The 21328-nt window shown below is 31.7% G+C and overlaps 5 protein-coding genes across 6 annotated transcripts; 2 read left to right on the top strand and 3 right to left on the bottom strand.

Annotated features, from left to right (window-relative positions):
- The first annotated feature begins 3548 nt into the window (after nt 1-3548).
- On the top strand, nt 3549-6168 carry LOC124932868 (actin-like). Its single transcript, XM_047473580.1, has 5 exons — nt 3549-3674; nt 4395-4467; nt 4547-4940; nt 5091-5704; nt 5869-6168. Exons 2-5 carry the CDS (start codon nt 4408-4410, stop codon nt 5932-5934), a joined length of 1134 nt encoding a protein of 377 aa, XP_047329536.1. The 5' UTR covers nt 3549-3674; nt 4395-4407; the 3' UTR covers nt 5935-6168.
- Nucleotides 6169-6723: 555 nt separating this feature from the next.
- On the bottom strand, nt 6724-8370 carry LOC124932589 (ENTH domain-containing protein C794.11c-like). Its single transcript, XM_047473244.1, has 4 exons — nt 8203-8370; nt 7934-8059; nt 7668-7829; nt 6724-7588 (listed from the first exon to the last, which is right to left on the bottom strand). The coding sequence occupies exons 1-4, from the start codon at nt 8298-8300 to the stop codon at nt 7102-7104; spliced, it is 873 nt and encodes a 290-aa protein (XP_047329200.1). The 5' UTR covers nt 8301-8370; the 3' UTR covers nt 6724-7101.
- Nucleotides 8371-13259: 4889 nt separating this feature from the next.
- On the bottom strand, nt 13260-13874 carry LOC124929713 (glucan endo-1,3-beta-glucosidase-like). The gene is made up of 3 exons (XM_047470108.1): nt 13734-13874; nt 13382-13661; nt 13260-13282 (listed from the first exon to the last, which is right to left on the bottom strand). The coding sequence occupies exons 1-3, from the start codon at nt 13872-13874 to the stop codon at nt 13260-13262; spliced, it is 444 nt and encodes a 147-aa protein (XP_047326064.1).
- Nucleotides 13874-14834, bottom strand: LOC124929712 (glucan endo-1,3-beta-glucosidase-like). The gene is made up of 2 exons (XM_047470107.1): nt 13989-14834; nt 13874-13891 (listed from the first exon to the last, which is right to left on the bottom strand). The coding sequence occupies exons 1-2, from the start codon at nt 14832-14834 to the stop codon at nt 13874-13876; spliced, it is 864 nt and encodes a 287-aa protein (XP_047326063.1).
- A 1877-nt stretch (nt 14835-16711) lies between these two features.
- Nucleotides 16712-20965, top strand: LOC124929409 (telomere repeat-binding protein 2-like). Of its 2 annotated transcripts, none has more exons than XM_047469765.1 (10): nt 16712-16922; nt 17513-17665; nt 17742-18306; nt 18382-18546; nt 18628-18663; nt 18758-18837; nt 19066-19319; nt 19677-19940; nt 20016-20079; nt 20475-20965. In XM_047469765.1, exons 2-10 carry the CDS (start codon nt 17588-17590, stop codon nt 20646-20648), a joined length of 1680 nt encoding a protein of 559 aa, XP_047325721.1. In that variant the 5' UTR covers nt 16712-16922; nt 17513-17587; the 3' UTR covers nt 20649-20965. The 2 variants fall into 2 exon arrangements, with proteins under 2 accessions (XP_047325721.1, XP_047325720.1); XM_047469764.1 differs by having other exon boundaries at nt 16713-16922; nt 18379-18546.
- The last annotated feature ends 363 nt before the right edge of the window (nt 20966-21328 follow it).

Below are 21328 nucleotides of genomic sequence, written 5' to 3'. Positions count from 1 at the left end.
TTGCTAGTCGAATTAGATATAAAATGAGATTAAACATTATGGAGATTTTGTCCCATAATAGAGTTTTACTTTTGGTAAGACGCAAACAAGTGTCCCCGGCTGAACAAGACGTTATGCATTGATAATATATGAATAGTTTCCATGTGGGACATTTTTATAAGTTGTTTGCTAAGATGGTTCCATATAATTTTTGCTAGGAAAACTTTGTGAGTCAAAGATTTCATCCAAAATCACGTTCTTTGGATGAAACGTTATTCACGGTGGAATTCTTACGGATGATATGTGCATTAAAAAGTTGTATTATGTCTAGTCGTATGCGTCATGAAAAGATTGAATCGACAACTCACCTACTTTTGTATTAGGCAGTGATATTTTATTTTAGCGCTTTATGAGAATCTTTTTATTTAGACTTCCAAGTCAATCATAAGTCAAGCGAAAGCATCGGGCTATTTGCCGACGACAAAAGTGAGACGACAAAAAGCCACAAATCCAAGCTTCATGTTATGGGACTGCCTGCCTTCTACTCCCTGAAATGGAATGCGTTGGTTACTTTATTCCTTATTCTTTTTTCTACTGTCTTAAGAGAACAGTTCCATTTTCCATTCACGCTTCGATGCTCCCTAAAAAGTAGCTCTAAAAGCAGCATGTTATTAATTTTTTTGTCGCAATCCATCCGTTTTTGGGAAGTTGCCTGGTATGGGTAAGTGTTTTACGATGTCATCCTGTGTTTGCATTTATTTATATTTATAGGGATGTTGCAGTATTTATATTTATAGAGATGTTGCAGTTAAAAGACATGTACGATCATCACTTAAAATCTTTAAAGGTTAGGATCACCATGATCATGATTCATAAGTTTTAAACAATTTGTAGATTATTTAAAATATAATTTGTAGATTATTTAAAATATATGATTAGTGAATTTTTTATGATAAAAATATTTAAATGTATTAATAATTATTTTTTAAAATAAAAGATATTTTGATTAATAAATTAAATAATGTGATAGATAAAATAATGGTTAAAATGATATTGGATTATGTAATTTCAATCTAAGAAAGATAATTTATTAATTAAAAAAAATAAAAAAATTAAAGAAAATTATAGTTTAGTGGGAACAAAGTAAAATTACCAGAAGATGAAGGTAGTTTGAATTTTCGTGACATACATATGTGTTTTTAATAAGGTTTTATTGTCAAAATGATCTAATTATTTTTTATAGAACAAGAAAGTCTCCAAGATAATATGATTAAAAACAAATATGTGATAAATTGATCGGGTTGTTTACAAAAATATTCAATTGCCTCGTGGGATGTAGCATATGGAGTATCATATATAGAAAAGTTACCGTAAACATTTTTCGTTTATTTTCATGTCATGCTTTGTTACTATGTGCTTAAACGATTATTTTTATTTTTAATATATTAGTATTTAAAAAATAATAATAATAATAAAAATATAATAAATTAATTAAAATATAAAACCTACGAATAAAAGAAAAAATATTAATAATTTATATAAAATATATTTAAAAATATTAGAAAAATTAAATATAAAACATTTTAATAAAAATTGGAGGAGTGATAGAGAAGGGAATTTGGGAAAGGGAATGAGGGAGAGAATGTTGTGTCACTCTAGTTGGAAAAATGATAAAAATGTGAGGAGACTTAAGAGAAATAATTTTTTTTAATTTTTCCGCCAAGTTGCGCCCATGTCATTCTTTTAAAATTATCTCTCCCAAATTTTCTCTTCTAATCATTTTTCTAAAAATTGTTAATAAAAAAATTATACATCCTATAATATATGCTATTAAATAAAACGTTATATTTGAGTAAATTTGTTTATTCACTATTAGTTTATAATATTTTAAAGACTTTCTTATGTTATTTTTGTTTGATTAATAAATTTTTATTTGTTTTAATCAAGGTTTTAAAATACGCGGTTTGACCGGCGGTCCAACCGGTCCGACCGCGAAACGGTTTGGTGAGCGGTTCGGGTTTTGCCTTTAAAACGGTCACCTTTCGAACCGGTCAAAATCCGGTCCAACCGTCCGATTTAACCTGAAAAACAAACCGGTTTTTTCCGGTTGGAAAGGTAAATTATATAAAGTTTATATAATTATTATTATAATATTATTATAATAATATTTAATTATTTCTTTGTCAGTACTTAGTACTATACTATTAATTTATTAAACCTATTAATGAGCTATGAGCCTATATTATTACTTTTTGTTTTTTCGTTTTTATTTTTGCTATAGACTTTTGTTTTTGTTCAGTTAACTTATCACAGTAAACAGAGAAAGAAAGAAGAAATATGTTGAAGACGACAAAGGAAAAAGGTTGAAGAAGAAAGATGACTGTTCTTCTCACGACTATTTACTTTAGATCTTCGGCTGTTCTTCAGATCTACGTTTGTTTGTCAAATTTACGGTTGTTCTTCAGATCTCAGTAAATATGAATTTTTGTAGTATTTCCGATAATATGTTGGTTTATCATTGATGAGCAGCAAACAATGAATATGAAATTAGGATTCATTGTTTAATTAGGGTTTAGAAGAAAATAAGTGTAGGGAATTATGACTAATTGGTGTTATTGTTGTTTTGAATCTTTTGATCGTAAAGAATTATAGATATTTAGTGTGATTGTTATATTGATTGTAGGGAATTATGGTTATTTTATTTGTTAATTTAATTGTAGAAAATTATGGATATTTAGTATAATATAAATTTAATTGATAATTATTAAGTTCAATTAGTATTTATTTGATTATTTTATATGCTTAACTAATATATATATAATTTATGTATTAATAAATTTAAATTTATTTTAAAAAAAATTAAAAAAAATCCGGTTCAACCAATGGTTTAACCGGTCGGACCGAAGTACACCACAAAAATTGGGTTAATTATCGAAACGGTTTTCAAAACCTTGGTTTTAATTAGCCTTTTTTTGGTGAGATATTTTATTAAATTATGATATACTTAAATATTTTGTATATTAAAAAAATTATAATGTAAAAGATAATAATATTTTATATTTTTAATAAAATAAAATATAATAAAATGAAATTGAGATATTAAAATACTATTTTTGATTACAAAATAATAATAATCTCTTTAATAAATTCAAATATTATCAATGAAAAAAAAGAATATTCAATAATCTTAACAAAACATTAAAATTATATCAATTATATATCTTCTTATTACTCATATCTAATATATCCATCTTATTCATAATTTTATTCTCTTATCTTAGTACTCAAATATTATTGACATCAAATCTTAAATAGATATAGAAACTAAATCACTGTAATTTCAACAAATATTTAATTTAAAAGCTATGTTTATCAAATTATATATTATAAAAAGATTCTACTCTAATATTGCTGTTATTATTTTAAAAAATAAAAAATATTTTAGTTATTAGAAAAGAAAAAAAAAGATATTGGGGAAGGATACGCTGTGTCCACCAAAACAACCGTCCATTTTTTGGCCCTACACTGGTTTCAAGATGATGACTGTCTAAACGAATCCAACGTACCAGCTTCGTTCCCAGTACCCAACATATATGCACTCCCGACATTTCTTCTTTGCCTTGGGTAGGATTTCATTTGTTGGTGCTCGCCGATTTCCGCTCTCTCTCCTTTGCTGACTTGCTGGTCATCCCAAGGTCAGAAATTTTCCAAGATTAAATTTTGATCTGTATTTCTTCTCTTTTAGTTGATTCACACTTGACCCTTTATGATACATTTCTCTATATTCGTGTCCGATGATTGAACATTGTTGATTTAGTTTGCATCGGCTTAGATCTGAAGCATTACGATGTGAACTTGCTACTTTACAGTGTAGATCTTCACGCATTTTGGCTACTGATTCTAAATCTCCATGTTCTCTGCAAACACTTTGATCTTTTTGGTTACTCTATGATTGTAATTGAAGATGATAGATTTATGCAGTTTTTTGAGATCTAGTTTGAAATTAAATTATAAATATTTCTCAGTCAATTTGATGTTTGGACAATTGATTGAGATCTTCCATTTTTGTTCTTGATCTAATACTTGGAGCTGAATTGTTATGATTAAAGGTTGTTTTATGAATCAAAATATTAATAGATTCGCTTGCATTCTTTGAATAATTCTATTCAAGAACTGATTTTACTTTAGTTCTCCATCAGATTTGAAAGTTATGGACTAGTTGAAGTTTAAATCACTGAAAACTCTTCTATGTGCTGTGATAAATGTTCTATTTTTTCCCTTGATCTGTTTGTTGTAGTTGTCTTTGTTCTAAACCACAATATGGATCTACCCATTATGCAAATTATAAATGGAAATTGAGAACAAAAAAGAATGAATGCGGTTATTTCTACCTATTAATACTAAATGTTTGTCAGGAGTTAGAAAACTATGGCCGATGCCGAGGATATTCAGCCCCTTGTGTGCGATAATGGAACTGGAATGGTTAAGGTATTGATGTGTATGGTTTGACTTATGGAAGATGTTCATTTATACAATTTTGCCTGTGTTTTTACTCCTGTACTACTAGGCTGGATTTGCTGGAGATGATGCTCCGAGGGCTGTATTTCCTAGTATTGTTGGTCGCCCCCGTCATACTGGTGTAATGGTTGGCATGGGACAAAAAGATGCATATGTTGGTGATGAGGCTCAATCCAAGAGAGGTATCTTAACTTTGAAGTACCCAATTGAGCATGGTATAGTCAGCAACTGGGATGATATGGAGAAAATTTGGCATCACACTTTTTACAATGAACTTCGTGTTGCCCCTGAAGAGCACCCTGTTCTCCTCACCGAAGCACCTCTCAACCCTAAAGCTAATCGTGAGAAAATGACCCAAATCATGTTCGAGACTTTTAACACTCCTGCTATGTATGTTGCCATTCAGGCTGTTTTGTCCCTCTATGCAAGTGGTCGTACTACCGGTGAGTAACTTACAAATGTTTTCAACTGAATTGTAGAGAACATTATAGGATTATTATAGAAAAATAAATGTTTGAATAAATCAAATATAAATGTCTAAAATTGAAGTACATGGGTATTGAAAGATGAATCTCTTGTGTGTGTGTATGCAGGTATTGTGCTGGATTCTGGTGATGGTGTGAGTCACACAGTGCCCATATACGAGGGCTACGCCCTTCCACATGCAATCTTACGTCTTGATTTGGCTGGTCGGGATCTGACTGACCACTTAATGAAGATCCTTACTGAGCGTGGTTACTCTTTCACAACGACAGCAGAGCGGGAAATTGTTAGAGATGTGAAGGAGAAGCTTGCTTACATTGCCCTGGATTATGAACAGGAAATTGAAACTTCGAGAACCAGTTCTTCTGTTGAGAAGACCTATGAGCTACCTGATGGGCAAGTGATCACGATTGGAGCTGAACGGTTCAGATGCCCTGAGGTCCTATTCCAGCCGTCAATGGTTGGTATGGAAGCTGCTGGAATTCACGAGACCACATACAACTCAATCATGAAGTGTGATGTTGATATCAGAAAGGATTTGTATGGAAACATTGTGCTTAGTGGTGGGTCGACTATGTTCCCTGGAATAGCCGATAGAATGAGCAAGGAGATTACAGCCTTGGCTCCGAGTAGCATGAAGATCAAGGTGGTGGCCCCACCTGAGAGGAAGTACAGTGTTTGGATCGGAGGATCCATCTTAGCATCACTCAGCACCTTCCAACAGGTATGTTCCATCTACTATTTGGATATTAGTATATTTTTTCTGTCAAGTATATTGGTTCCTTATGAGATCACATTTGGTAACAATTTATGATATGAGTCTGTTTCCGGATTTTAATATTATTCTCTTTTGTTTCACACTAACTGTGAAATTTGATTTGAGTGCAGATGTGGATTGCCAAGGCAGAATATGATGAGTCTGGTCCATCTATCGTTCACAGAAAATGCTTCTAATTTGGTCTTCAATGGTGGTATAAGTTGAAGATATGGGGTGTATTTTTTTGGTTTTTTGTAATTTTTGGCAAGAAAAAGTTAAGTTTGTTTGGTGCCTCTGTTATTTGTTTTTGTGTCTGGATTTGAAAAAAAGACCAAGAAATTGTTTGTCTGGATTGTCATATTCTTGTGTTAAAATTGAATTCTAGAGTTCCTCCTTTCAGATTCTAAAGTATTATTTTTTTTCTAGTCTCATGTTCCTTCTCTTCCATGTTTATTTCATGAAGGTTTTCATTGGATTAAGGCCTTCTATCGTCGCTCCTCTAGTTCAGGTTTGTTTTAGGCGAGGCCACGGCCTAATGACAGATCATTAGGCCGGTTAATTAACAAGATAAGGTCCATCTTGCTATCTAATATCTTGAATATGTTAATTTGATATATAAATCAAATCACTCCAAGGAAAATGAAATTAGTTGATGAATATTACAACTTAAATACAATAGATCATCCTTTATAATTAGAACAAATTTTATAAAGTGTTTCTGAATTGGCTAGATTAGGTGCTCCATTTGTTTTCTCAATTATAATTTGGTCCCTTGAGGTCCTGTTCCAGCCTTCAATTATGGGTATGGAAGCTTCTGCTACAGCAATTCAAAACGACAATATTTTGCAACTTATGGAGTTATGGGTATGTAAGCTTCTGTTCCAATGAAATTTCCGCATTGGCATCCAAATAGGAGACATTTTTGATAACTTCTTGTACACAAGATGGAACTGAAGAAAAAGACTGAGACTGTTTTCCATAACTTCTTGAAAAAACTTGTCATTTGTATAATCATGCAATCAAACATTCTCCAAATTAAATAGTTTCTACCCCCTCAAAGGTTTAACAGACTACATCTGAATATATGTCATAACAATGTACATAGGATATCAACAAATCATAAAGACAATGGCCGAATTGGCCACCAAATAAAATTTAGAAAAACTCAATAACTCGTCAAAATGGAAAGTAGGTAGAACTTGAAACATTCATAAACATGTTAAAAACAAGCTAATTTGGCTCATGTTTGATGAAATTTCTTTCTAAACACTTATAAACCAAGTGGATTGACTTAAGTATTAGGTCATTCATTCTCATGTTGTTCCCCAAGGCTTATTTTTCCATAGAAGAAACCATTACGGGTCTCATTCCTTGCTCATTTTTCCAAATACCTCATAATTCATGCCTGGAAAAAGTAATTCTTTTTCAAAACTTATCCAATTGCTTGGACTTTCTCCACCATGGTAAATTTCTTCCTCAATACTATTCAGCCACAACTCATCCTGAACTCCAACCGAGGAGTTTTGATCGTTATATCGCCCTTCAAATCGATCAACCACGATTCTTGTCTTCTCCTCATCGACCAAATCTAATTCAAGAACATCTTCATGATATTGACACTTGCTAGGAACAGGGTGGTAAATACACGACCTACTATTATAACCTTCCTCTTCAAATATTTTCCAACTTTTATTTGTAGTAGAAGGCCAAAAGATGAAACTCTTTGCACCTTTGATCCGATCAATCTTGACTTTTCGGGCTATGTCTCTTTCATTTTTCAGGAAGGACCCGTCCTCAATCAACTTTAATACGTGCCCACTCTTCTTTCTTATAGATAAACCCCAATCAAATCTATGAATCAAAATAAAATCTCAAATACAAAAAAAAAAAAAATGGATTAATTTTCTAGGGGTAAAATTTTTAGAGTTACCCTTTGTGGTCAACATATTGAAAGCTCTTCATTTCTATTATGATATGAACATCATCTTCAAACTCTTCGGCAGCTCTTAATGGTCCATGGAGAAGAAGATGGTCTAACAAAATCAAAGCCTTGTAAGAGCCTCTCCATTTCTTTTCACTAAATTTTGATAACCTATATATATAATATAAAATACCACTTATTAATTAATAAATTTGAACATCATATATATAGAACTTAGAAAAGACTACCAAAATCATATGCACAATTCAAGATACCTTTTGTGAAGGATCTTTACAACCCTCCAATAATCATCAACTTCATATGCTGCCCGTGATATCAGATCCATCGCGCATGGGTCGGGTAACCAATGATGATCTCCACGTGTCGATCGTTCAGTTAAACTTCATATCGCGAAACAATGGAAACCAATTCAACCGCGGATAAAAAAGGGAAATTAAACTTCATATAAAAAATCACTAGCTATATATTACGAACAAAAGTTTTTTTGTTTCAAAGTAACTAGTATTGACATATGACAACTTACTATTGCGCCAAGGTAACTCCCATGAAAGACAAACGTGCATTCAAAACCTTCTCTTTAAGGTGAAATCCTGTTTTCCTTTTAACATCATGGATACCCATCTTCTTGTTCTTGATTTGGATATATTCCAAGGCTTTTAATTTGGTGTCAAAAGATACTTGGAATATATTATTCAAATATATCTTGGTTTGGTGAAAGGCTAGAGATAGAGTTGATATATAGTTAATTCATGTTGCCTATGAATTATCAAATATTTAAGGAAAATTCTAGAAATAGATTTCAAATATTGAAAGATAAGGAATTGTCTAAAAACAAAAACAAGTTACTAATAATAAATAATTGATAAAATTAATAAATAAGCCCTTATACTATTTTCCACCCCAAACTTTTAACCCTTTATTTTGTTTTTTAAATAACATATATAATTTTAAGGTACAAGGGTTAAATATTGGTTTTGAGATATGTAATCGAAACTAGTATCTAATTTCGATATCAACAAAGGCTTGGAGCGATAATATCGTTTACTTTACAAAATTATGACAAAAGTATGTTATAAAACAAATGTTTAAAAATGATTATCTAATAACTATAACTAAATGAATTTTGACAACAAAAAATAAAATAGGTGTATGACCAAAAAAATGCACATAGAACTACAAGGGTTCTATACTCGAATTGGATTAACCTAAAATGAATTTATAGAGCCACTAAATGTCAAATTAAATAATTGGATTATTTTAACAAGTTAAAATTTTAAGAGGTCTAAATAAATAAATAGCTTTTAGGGTGGATATTAAAATGTGCTAATAATTTAAGGACCTATTTATGGGTCTTCTGTAAATAATTAATACACTCGATTATTTCAAATTATATATGTATATCAGTATATTGATTGGGTTATAATGTAACATTTTATATTAGGAAGTGATTGATTAATTATCATAATAACTAGTATTTAGCCCGTTTGCACGAGTAATAATATAAAAATCGTGAAAAAAAATTTACGGATAACATTTTTTTTTATTTTTAACCGTTTTAAATTTATGGGTGGGTCAACCCACAATCCAACCCAAGTATCCATTTACTTAAAATCATTATATATATTAGTTAGTTAAAAAGTTGAACTTATATTAATATTAAAACGTCCTACGTTTATCAAATTTGGTGTTGAATTTAAAATATAAAGTCTTTGTAGCCTAGTTGGTTAAAGAGTTGTACTTGTTTTGTTAGGTTGCAAGTTCGAAACATACCTCAAGCATTTTTAATTTTATTTTTAACCGTTTTAAATTTAAAAACGGGTCAACCCACAATCCGACCCAAGTATCCAAATTAACCACAGCTCTCGACCCGACAATCCGGACACTTTAAAAATTAAGCATCATTATATATATATATAGATTAGTTAGTTAAAAAGTTGAACTTATATTAATATTAAAACGTCCCACGTTTATCAAATTTGGTGTTGAATTTAAAGTATAAAGTCTTTGTAGCCTGGTTGGTTAAAGAGTTTTACTTGTTTTGTTAGGTTGCAAGTTCGAAACATACCTCTAGCATTTTTAATTTTATTTTTAACCGTTTTAAATTTAAAAACGGGTCAACCCACAATCCGACCCAAGTATCCAAATTAACCACAGCTCTCGACCCGACAATCCGGACACTTTAAAAATTAAGCATCATTATATATATATATATATTAGTTAGTTAAAAAGTTAAATTTATATTAATATTAAAACGTCCCGCGTTTATCAAATTTGGGGTTGAATTTAAAATATAATGTTTTTGTAGCCTATTTGGTTAAAGAGTTGTACTTGTTTTGTTAGGTTGCAAGTTCGAAACATACCTTTAGCATTTTTAATTTTATTTTTAACCGTTTAAAATTTAAAAACGGGTCAACCCACAATCCGACCAAGTATCCAAATTAACCACAGCTCTCGACCCGGCAATCCGGACACTTTAAAAATTAAGCATCATTATATATATATAGATTAGTTAGTTAAAAAGTTGAACTTATATTAATATTAAAACGTCCCGCGTTTATCAAATTTGGTGTTGAATTTAAAATATAAAGTCTTTGTAGCCTAGTTGGTTAAAGAATTGTACTTGTTTTTGTTAGGTTGCAAGTTCGAAACATACCTCTAGCATTTTTAATTTTATTTTTAACCGTTTTAAATTTAAAAACGGGTCAACCCACAATCGACCCAAGTATCCAAATTAACCACAGCTCTCGACCCGGCAATCCGGACACTTTAAAAATTAAGCATCATTATATATATATAGATTAGTTAGTTAAAAAGTTGAACTTATATTAATATTAAAACGTCCCGCGTTTATCAAATTTGGTGTTGAATTTACAATGAAAAGTCTTTGTAGCCTAGTTGGTTAAAGAGTTGTACATGTTTTGTGAGGTTGCAAGTTCGAAACATACCTCTAGCATTTTTAATTTTATTTTTAACCGTTTTAAATTTAAAAACGGGTCAACCCACAATCCGACCCAAGTATCCAAATTAACCACAGCTCTCGACCCGGCAATCCGGACACTTTAAAAATTAAGCATCATTATATATATAGATTATCGACTACTCAACTAAATTAAGGTTTGTTTGATTTTCAGTTTTTCTGATAAAAAAAATATTTTTTTTCTTCTTTTAAAAATCACTATTTTAATTATAAATTTGATATATTATGAAATCATTTATTATATAAACTTATTTCTCTCCCAAACTTCGAAACAAACAAGTTCATGTATGATTTTTGAATTTTTAAAGAAAAACTTAATTTTAATAATTTCTAAGGTGCCTAATTTTTTATTTTTTTTTGTCATATTGAACAATTTAAATATCACAATAGCAATGCTAAGAAAAATGTTTATGAAATGTGAAGAAAAAATATTGCTCCATACATTAAAATTCGATAATGAATCATTTTTTACATTTTTAATTAATATTATATTAATTAAAATATTTTCTATTTAATAAAAAAACATTAAAATTTTATAAACTTTTAATTATATATTAATATCTTTTAAACATTTTTCATTCAAATAATTTTAAAATTGCCTTTTTAACACCCCCATGAATAAGGTTATTTAAATAACCAAAATTGAAAGTGGACCAGAGTTTTAAGAGGAAAAATAATCCTAGATGACTATAGAAAATAATAATCCCTAATGTGTCACAAACTTAAAGTATTTTGTATGTACGTGGTTGATTCATATTGATTAAAATATTAAAATTATTATTTTTAATTGTTCTCTACTTGTAAATGTCAGTTCCCGTGTATTGTGGTTGACGATTGAAGAAAAAACAGAACAGAACAAATCAAAGGTATTTCATATATATATTATATATAATGTTTTTTTTTTCAACTTTAATTAATTTATTAGTATTATTACATATGCTTTTTACTCAGCCAGCCTTAACTGCTCCACTTCCTTTATAGTAACAGACAACAATATATAGTACTAATTTGCTAACATATATATTTAAGGCTCATTTGAAAACACATTTTAATTTCTCTCAGTTTGGATGAAAAAAAATGTGAATAAATTTGTAAATATATATCTAATTAAGTTATATATATATGCTTTTGTCTAAATTTATATCCCAATGAATGAAATATCAAACATTATTTATTTTTAATAACATTTATCTAATAATTTCTCATTCAAATTAAATCACAAAATTAAAGTGTTTACATATGGTTAGTCAATTTGACATTATTATAAATTTGCCTCTTTTCCCTCAAGAAACGGAAGAGACAATCTATCTTACATTTGAAAACAATAATAAAAACATTGGATGTCAATCAACAAATATTTATGTATGTTATAACTTATAATATTCCACAAATTTGAGGAGTATATATAATTAATTAAGTATGTTGGATTACGTGAGAAGATAACGTTGGTATTAGCCGTTTGACATTCATTGGTAGAAAATATCAACCATAGACTGAGGAATGCAAAGTATTTTTTACTATTGGCATTGAGGGATCAATTGAATAAATTATCTGGTATTGACTTCTTTTTTTATTATTTTTTGGGCTATTTAGTTAAAAAAAAAGTCTGGAGGTTTTTTTTTTAACATTTAACACTTATAATTAGTTAGGAGGAGTGAATTCGAAAGTTAAAGACTCGAGGTCGGCTCGTTTAACATACATTCAGCTCGAGTTAGGTTTAAACTTTTATATTAGAACTCGAACTTGACTTGGATGTATTTAGTTGAAATCACGAGCGGCTCGAAATCGACTCGTTTATAGAGCTTGTTTACAATCTATAAGAAGATTTTACGGAGAGCTTAATTTTTTTTGAGTTATTAAATATTAATTTATTAATATATTAATAAAGATTAAACGAGCCTCTAAATGAACAGCTTCGCGAGCCCATAAATGTATATGTTTATCAACATTTTCATAAGTCTCTAAACGAGCATGTTTACGCACTCATTAATGAGGTCAGAGACAGATCTACGTTAGAGTTGAGTAGGGCTTTCATCCCAACCTGAAAAAAAAAATGTTTTGTTTTTTATTATTATTTTACGATAGAATTTATTATAACCTCTAATCTCTGATTTTTATTTTTTTTTTTGCAATTGAATTCATTATTTTCATCCCTAGATATGAATTTTAGTTTTTAGAGCATTAGAACCAATATGATGATTCCAAACTACACTAAAAAAAATGTATATGTTAGTAGAAACATGGTTGTTTTTGTTGTTATTGTGGTCATTTAATTGAGATAACTATACCAATGAAAAAAAACCATATTTTTATGCTAAGTAGAAATATATATTTTGAATGAAAGATATAGAAGTATAATATTTAGATTTTGTTCTTTGTTAAATTATAGTTTATATTATGCGCAATATAATTAACAATCAATGTCATCTCTCCATTTGTCAATGAAAGTTTAATTTGTTAATAAAAAATAAATGAATATTTTCTTATCATGAAATACTTAGCTAATAAGGATTTTAACAGTTAAAAACATATGAAAGATTTTCGCAAAATAGCCTGCACATGGCTTCCATAAGTAGCATCATACTTTCTTATGTTGTCCCTTATTAATAATGACATGTTCCATGACCTGCAAATCCAAACAAATTTAGTTTAGTATACAAAAGAGGCTAATAAAATTTTCAAAAACAAGCAATTTTTAAATTTTATTTCTTGGGTCAATGCTTACTTGGGTTGGTGTGAGTGATCATCGCGGTGCCAGAGAAGTCGCAGTTGTGAGGCTGCGAACCCTTGGCCTTATAGTAAGCATTCATGACATAGGATGCATGGGCACTGACTGTGTTGGGCTCGAAGCAGGGTCCTCCGGTGTTAACCGGTGAACAATTTATTCCGGGTTGGCCACACGCCCAATTTAAGGCTGATCCTAGCCCGGCGTCACTGGCCCCCGGTTTCGCCACACACCATTGGTTTCCCGATGGTGCTGGTAATGCATTCCCCCCATTGTTACCCTATAGTTTAAAATGTCACTTAAAGATTTATTTTCAATAATTTAGTCATAAAAATGTTACCTTTGGTGGTACTCCACCACGCATGAGGCCAATGTTGTAAACAGGAGTCATATCGGGTCGAAATAACCCGAAATTTCTCTCCGCTGCAGAACCGGGTTTTAAGTTCTCATTAAACAATCCAAATATGTACGTTTCAAATCTTCGTCCCGGCATCAAAGGTGTCCCGACACCTGACTTTGACTTGGTCAACACATTCAAATTATGCCATCGCGCGTTTTCCACCGTACATTGTTTCATTCCGGGGTCTCCTAGAGACGGCCAACCGACCTCCCCAACCGCAATCTCCACGTCTCCGTACCCTAACTTCTTCATCGACGTATGAACCGAATCCAATAAAAAATCGTACATGTTGAAGTACGTTTTCCCTGTTCCCGGATCGCGAACGCCCGGGTTGCGACGGAAAAGATTGAACGCGTCCTTTTGTGGGGACCAGGAGAAATACGGGTAAGGATTAACCATAAACGGTGACCTGGTCCGACGATGAAAGTCCAACATGGGAGCTATCACACTCCGGTCCCACGCCGTCTTGAACGAGGAACCGCTCGGAAAGTTCGATGGGTTTAAGATTATGAGCGAATGGGCGGTCGTGACGGATACGTCCTTTATCCCGGCTCGAGATAGCGCGTTGTGCACGGCTTTCATCGCGGGAACGAGATGCGCAATCGTGTTCGCGTCGGTCCACTGGAAAACCTCGCTTCCTACGCAGATGTGGTGGAAGCGAGTGGCCGGATAAAACGGCTGTACATTGGCGGCAACCCATCGGCGGGCTGCTCGAGGGGTTGCGAGGTTCAATATATCGCCGTCGGCGATGGTGATGGTTAGAAGGATGCCCGTGCCCGCGAATGCACGTATGATGTCGGGGTTGGCGTCGAAGATTTTAACGCGGTCTATTAAGGTTTTGTCCTTGATGAATTGGGCCACTTGTTGTGGCGGCGGAAGGTCGTTGGCGGTGGTGCCATAGTTGACTCCAATGGCCAATGAGAAGGAGAAACGATGGGATAAGGCGGCGGCGTAAAGGAGGACCACCACGGCGACATGTAATGGTTTGGCCATTCTTTCTAGGGCTGGTATGGAGATTTGGTTCTTTGTTGAGTGATATATCCATGCATCCATGGTTGAGTATTAAGGGATATTGGCCATCCATTAATCCCCCGACCAATGGTAATATTTTCATCAGATTTATAGGGAAAGCCAATGAACATATATTATATCTATCTCATACCAGCAATCTTCATAATATCAATTATGCATTATATAAATAGTGTGCATGCATGAGAGGTGAAATTTGATTTTAAAAAATGGTTATTGTTATGGACCATGGTTAGCTAGCTAGGGTGAGCATTAGCTAGGAAATATCAAAGCTCATACAAAACTCAATTTATAATTACATACTCATGATACTCAATCCAATTTAGGGTTAGATATATGAATTAGATAACTCATTCATTATAGTTACATAAATTAATTAACTATTTGTCTTCATTTGATAAATTAAACTCAAATATATCAAGAGAATTATAATTTTTTTAAGGGGATGACTAGCACGAGTTTGTTCCGCAAGAGCCTTATGGATCTTCTATAATGACATTATCGATTTGTCTAATAATTATTAATATAATGCAAGATCAATATATAGTTATAAAATTAATTGTTCAAGAAAAAATGACTTTATTATAAAATTTGTATCAATTAGTATCTCTAATTATTTAAATAATTTTGTTTAGATTAAGATTATTAAAAATTGAATTATTTGGATGAAAATTAATATATAATAAAAAAATATTTTAATTGATATATATATATATATATATATATATATATATATATATATATATATATATATATATATATATATATATATGAAAACGTACTATAAAAAATTGTGATTGAGTTTTTTTGGTGGGGAATGCTAATTTTATCATTGAAAATATTCATGTATATCACTCAATATATTCACGTATATCACTGAACTGATTTTTGTTCGTTCATACCACTGTAATTGAGTTTAATGTTCATTTATGTCACTGCTGGACAAAAACATTCAAACCCGTTAAGTTTTTCATTAAATGATAACACTTTTGATTGATATGTCATTTTTTAAAAAGTAATATATATATTATATATTTATTTTTATTCACTATTTTTAAATTATAAAACTTAATTTATTATACATTTTGAGAAGCATTAATAATAATTCATTTTTTTAATTAATATATTTTTAATATTTATTTTATTAACATTTCCAAATAATAAATTTTTTTAATACAATTAAATATTAAAAATATATTAATTAAAAAAAAAAAAAACTATGATTAGTGTCTCTCAAAATGTTTAGATTGTTTGGTTAATATCTCTAAAAATATAAAAGTTTTATTATTTAAAAATTAGTAATAAAAATAAAAATATAATATATATTAATTAAAAAAAAATGACATGTCAATCACACATGTCATTGTCTCACGGAAAACTGAATGAACTTTGATGTTTTTTTAACCATTGATATAGATAAAGATTAATTGATATAGATGAAGATTAAGTTTAACTACACTGATATGAACGAACAAAAATTTGCTTAATGATATAAGTGAATATTTCGTTATAGTTCAATAATAAAATTAACATTTTTTCTATTTTTTTTTGTCAAATTATGATTAAATTGAAGTAATACTCATATATCTATTAATGAAATTAATTTTATTTAAATATGTTATATTTAAAATAATTTATAATTTCAAAATCCGACCCTTCCTAAAATGAACCTACAGGAAAACAAACAAGGCATAACGCATAAGAGTAATGCGTGTCGTGGGTAAATTCTCTTGTTGTCGCGGGAAATTGTTAAAAAAAAAAAAAAAAAAAAATAGTGGTGAAAGACGACAATGACCTTCAACTGGCTCATCCCTGTTTTGTGGTTGGGAAGTGTAGAGAGAGATCCGAGGCATAAAAGAAGATGGGGTTTAAGCCAACTGTTTTATTCTTCTTTTTATTTATTTTTTTGGCAATTCGGTGGTTTTTGTTAAAACTGAAACAGGGGTTTTTTGTCGCTGTCCACCATCTTCACATCTCCTTAAAGAAAGAAAGAAAGAAAGAAAGAAAGAGAGACAGTTGCAAACTGTTTTCTTGACGAGGGTTTTTTTTCCTGCAGAATTTGACACATATATGTATGTATAAATCTAACAAAAGATTGGTTTCTCACAACTGGTAAGCCAACCGATCCACATATCTGAAATCTGTATTTATTGTTGTTTCTGCTTCGTCTACGAATCTGAGTGATCTGGAATTTCATTTTCCTCTGATCTTGTTGAATTCCGGGAAATTTGCGTGGAGGGTTTATTTCTATGCTGAATTTTTGCTGTTTGATGTGATATCTGATCAGATTTCTCTGTCTTCTTCTGTTTGCTCCAATTACGATAGGTGGGGATGGAGAATTCTAGTCTGTTATGCATAAATCTCTTTCCTTTTTCTCATCAGCAACTATGATATGATTAATCAAAATGATTCATCATAACTGAAATTGATTGATTGCCCTCCCAGTGCATCATCATATATAATTGAGTTTTAATCCTGTAGCATTTTAGGTTTTCCACCCGTAAATGATTTAAATGAGAAGATTGTTTGATCTGAACTTATTCTTAGTAACTCTTGTAGACTTCTTATTTCAAACTCATCCATGTAATTGTTCCTAATAAAGCAGTTTACCTAGAACATCTAAACAATCCATAATGGATTTATCTTTCTGTAAGACGCCAAACTTATTATTGAATTGAGATTTTCTTTTGCACCTTGGGCAGATTTATATAGGATCCCTGTAATGATTGATACCTGCTGGTGAACTTTTATTGGCTGATTATTTTCGGTGAGTTGTGATGTTGAAGAAGAGTCTAAATTATGAATTTTGTGGCTATCAGTTTCCAGTCATACCTCGGGCTCCAAGATCTATTAGAGTAAGTACCTTATTGCGTTCTCTTGTTAGGCATAATCATGATTTATACTTAATGCATTTTTTTAATTCAATTTCAGGGTAAGGTTTCCAAGAAAAAGAGCTTGGGGGATGGTCAAATTTGTGCTTTTGAACTCTTAGCCACTGTTGCTGGAAAACTGTTGCTGGAATGTGAAAGTTCTGCATCTAGTAATGCAGAAAGAAAGAAACAGTGTAGTTTTGAGAGTCTGAAAGTTAAACAGGAAGATTCTAACCCTGGGAGAACTGAATACTTAGAAAATAATGTGAAATTGGAAATTCCAAAAATCCAATTCGAAAATGTAAGCTGCTATAATGTTGTGGACCGTGGTTCTGCTCTAGATAATGTAATTAAGAAAGAGCATAACCCTGAAGTCATTATTAAACCAGATTTGACAGCTACAAGTGTGAATAATAGTAATGTATCCTCTCTTAAGAACGGGAACTATGTTAAAGTAGGATGTACAGATGATAACAAAAAGTTTGTTGGATTCAATGGGCATAGTGTCAAGACAAGGTTTTTTCGACCGCAGTCGCGTTTTGGATTCCGAAGAATCAGAAAGTTACTTATGTCCAAGTATTGGAAAGCGGGTCCAAAATTGAAAGATTGTGACTTCACCTTAACTAGTATGTGTCTGCTTAGAATTTAATTTATTTTGATGATATGCTGTTTGGTATTAAACTTGCTTATTGATATAGCTGATGGGAGAAGTCAACATGAGGGTCCTTCAAGAAAAAGGAAATTCTATGACCATAATAAACCTACGGCAGGATTTGAATGTGAGGGTAGCAGTGAAAGTATTTCCAACTCACCTGGAAAGAGTATGAAGAGAGGCATGAACGGATCGCCAATAAAATTGCACATAGGTTGAAACATTTCCTCTCCAAGTTTAGGGCTAACACTTGTTTTCTCACCATTGTCTTGATTCTTCTTCTTTATTCTGGCAGCAAGTGGACCATCATCAGTTGTTAGAGAATCCCATGGTATTAAACGAAACTTTTCTTAATCATACGACAAATACTACTGTTTTTTGTTATCTTTCTTCTATACTTGCTGATTTATATTGAAATTTTGTAGTGAATCTTAGCATAAAGTCCTTCAGAGTACCGGATCTGTATATTGAAGTTCCTGAAACTGCCACAGTTGGCTCGCTGAAGGTAAAACTGTCATGTTTTCAGTTATCAGAAAACAAAAATAAATTTATGAGTTTTTTTTCAAACGTTTATGTATCTAGAGGAACTTGTGTAATATGGAGTTATGAACATTGATTAAAATTCCCTTCTCCCATTTTGACCTGGTTTACTTGTACAGTTATAGATTCTGTCATGCATGAGAGATTGTGAAATTTTGTAATTTATAAATGTGCTGCTTGATATTGGCTACAGAGGAAAGTAATGGAGGCAGTGACTTCAATTATTCAAGATGGATTACATGTTGGTGTACTACTCCGAGGGAAAAAGGTCAGAGATGATAATAGAACCCTATTGCAGAGTGGTATTTGTGACAATAGTGATCTAGATGCTCTAGGTTTTATTTTGGAGCCTCAATCTGCGATGGAGCCTCCACCTGTCTCGCCCAAAGATCATACAGTTCTGGATGATCTGGTTCCATCTGGAACAAAACATCATGAAATACTTGGGTAATTTTCATTCTTTAGATTCCTCAAACAAAAAATTGATATAAAAGTTGACATTTTGAATCTAACCTTTCCCGTTTTGTATATCTTTTTTGCTTTTATGATCATTAAAAAGTGAACGCAAAGTTGTGGTCACAGATTTTTAATGTTACAAAAGTTGACCTTCTTTCAAGAAAAAAGGGGAGGACTTGGGTATATTTCTCAAGAAAGCTTCACTAACATGTTATGTTGACAAGATCCTTGGATTTAAGTTGGTGATGTAGGATTCTAGATATTTGGTAAAAAAGTTTTGTTTTCTGATAACTGAAACATGACAAATTTGGGTCTTTAAAAAATTCAAGTGATTATTATTTTGACCAGGTCAATACTCAGCCCAGTTGTGGATACTCCTTTTGGTGGTGGTCCTCCTTTACAAACTGATGTGGTGAAAGATATGGAAGTTACTGATTATTCAAAGGCATTGGTTACTGTGCCTGCTATGGCTATGGAGGACGCACTTTCTGTTGTTCCCATAAATCAGAAAGCTAGTGGGTCGGAAATAGTTCAGCGTAGAACTAGAAGACCTTTCACTGTAACAGAGGTGGAAGCATTGGTTGAAACTGTTGAGAAACTTGGAACTGGAAGGTTTGGTTGGAACAGTCTTAATATTATTTCACTCCGGCTTTAATGAAGCTTTAATCTCTCATCCTGCTCTTTTAGGTGGCGGGATGTTAAACTGTCTGCCTTCGAGGATGCAGAGCATCGAACTTATGTGGATCTAAAGGTTGGTATTCCTGTAAATGTATATATCTTGATGATGATGATGATGAGTAAATATTGAGAATATTCTTTTATCCTAATTGTGGTCAAATAGACTCTAATAAATCACTTGGAAGTCTTTTTTACAGATAATGAACAAATGTTATGAGCTATGGAGAGTAGTTTTCCAGAGATTTATGAAACCCTAAAAATTCCATCTCCTAAAGTATAAATACGAATTGAACGTGTCTTGATAATCGAGTTGTTCAATAATGAACAATTGTCTTTTTAAGTCACGTGTGTTTAAGACTCGATATATAGTCGTTTTCATTTCAGTGGCTGTAGGAAGGAATGGGCAACGGACATAAGCAAATGACCTCTTATGGATTTATTTATTTATGTTTTTTATGTCTTGCACAGGACAAATGGAAAACATTGGTTCACACAGCAAACATCTCCCCCCAGCAAAGAAGAGGGGAGCCGGTTCCTCAAGAGCTGTTGGATAGGGTTCTGATCGCTCATGCCTTCTGGTCACATAATCAACCTAAGCCTCTCTTCGTCTTGGAAGAACACTTCAAGATCCTGGAGACCTAAGAAACGATGTAACTTCTGAGCTCTTGTACAAAAGTAATATCTCCAAAAAGACGTGTAAAATGGATTTTAGGAAAATCTCTACTGATTTGTTGCTAGCTAGTTCGATGTCGATACAGCAACTGCAACTTCCACTGGCATATTTATTTGTAAATGGACAATCCCCCCAAAAAAGTGGAGATTTCTAACAGAATTCAAACTCTGCTGGCTGTTGCTGGTGAATTTGATAGTCATAGAGGTTAATTAGTTGGCTTTTACATTTCATTGTTTCACTTTTTATGGGACTTATGAAGTGGTTGGACTAAAGTTGATCTCATGTACATCTTTATCATTTATTATAATATAATTCAAACCTTTTTTTTGACAAATTTCTTCTCATAATCATCATGTAGTAGTTGGGATATAATAAGTTCACTGGAAATTATCAGAAAATGGAATGAAATATTTTTTCACTCATTATGCTGCATTAAATCATTACTTAAATCCTAAAAAAAACAAAAATCCCTAAATTCTCCAATAACAAAGTTCTCTAGCTTCAGATCCTTGTGCGACTTTTTTGAAGAATTCCCTCCTTTAATAAGAGACCAAGAGGCAAGAAGGGGAAAGGTTGAAAGCTGGAATAGAAAATATTAGGACCATAGATAAGTATACATAATTGGGGGCAAGCATCTTAATTTGGCCAC

Source organism: Impatiens glandulifera, chromosome 3 (genome assembly GCF_907164915.1).
Source record: "Impatiens glandulifera chromosome 3, dImpGla2.1, whole genome shotgun sequence".
Lineage (NCBI taxonomy): Eukaryota > Viridiplantae > Streptophyta > Magnoliopsida > Ericales > Balsaminaceae > Impatiens > Impatiens glandulifera.
The sequence above is the reverse complement of the archived record's forward strand: the minus strand, read 5'-3'. Positions and strand labels throughout refer to the sequence as shown.

Bases quoted from the DNA above. Each gene is read 5' to 3' on its own strand.
- LOC124932868 (XM_047473580.1), top strand. From the start codon at position 4,408: ATGGCCGATGCCGAGGATATTCAGCCCCTTGTGTGCGATAATGGAACT. The intron at 4,468-4,546 runs GTATTGATGTGT...CTGTACTACTAG, and splicing joins ATGGAACTGGAATGGTTAAG to GCTGGATTTGCTGGAGATGA. The intron at 5,705-5,868 runs GTATGTTCCATC...ATTTGAGTGCAG, and splicing joins CACTCAGCACCTTCCAACAG to ATGTGGATTGCCAAGGCAGA.
- LOC124929409 (XM_047469764.1), top strand. From the start codon at position 17,588: ATGTTGAAGAAGAGTCTAAATTATGAATTTTGTGGCTATCAGTTTCCA. The intron at 18,307-18,378 runs GTATGTGTCTGC...TTATTGATATAG, and splicing joins TTGTGACTTCACCTTAACTA to CTGATGGGAGAAGTCAACAT. The intron at 20,080-20,474 runs GTTGGTATTCCT...TGTCTTGCACAG, and splicing joins GAACTTATGTGGATCTAAAG to GACAAATGGAAAACATTGGT.
- LOC124932589 (XM_047473244.1), bottom strand. From the start codon at position 8,300: ATGGGTATCCATGATGTTAAAAGGAAAACAGGATTTCACCTTAAAGAG. The intron at 8,060-8,202 runs GTAAGTTGTCAT...CGCGATATGAAG, and splicing joins GGAGTTACCTTGGCGCAATA to TTTAACTGAACGATCGACAC. The intron at 7,589-7,667 runs GTAACTCTAAAA...TTTGATTCATAG, and splicing joins CAATATGTTGACCACAAAGG to ATTTGATTGGGGTTTATCTA.
- LOC124929713 (XM_047470108.1), bottom strand. From the start codon at position 13,874: ATGCCGGGACGAAGATTTGAAACGTACATATTTGGATTGTTTAATGAG. The intron at 13,662-13,733 runs GTACCACCAAAG...TTTAAACTATAG, and splicing joins TTGGCCTCATGCGTGGTGGA to GGTAACAATGGGGGGAATGC. The intron at 13,283-13,381 runs GTAAGCATTGAC...TTGGATTTGCAG, and splicing joins GATCACTCACACCAACCCAA to GTCATGGAACATGTCATTAT.
- LOC124929712 (XM_047470107.1), bottom strand. From the start codon at position 14,834: ATGGATGCATGGATATATCACTCAACAAAGAACCAAATCTCCATACCA.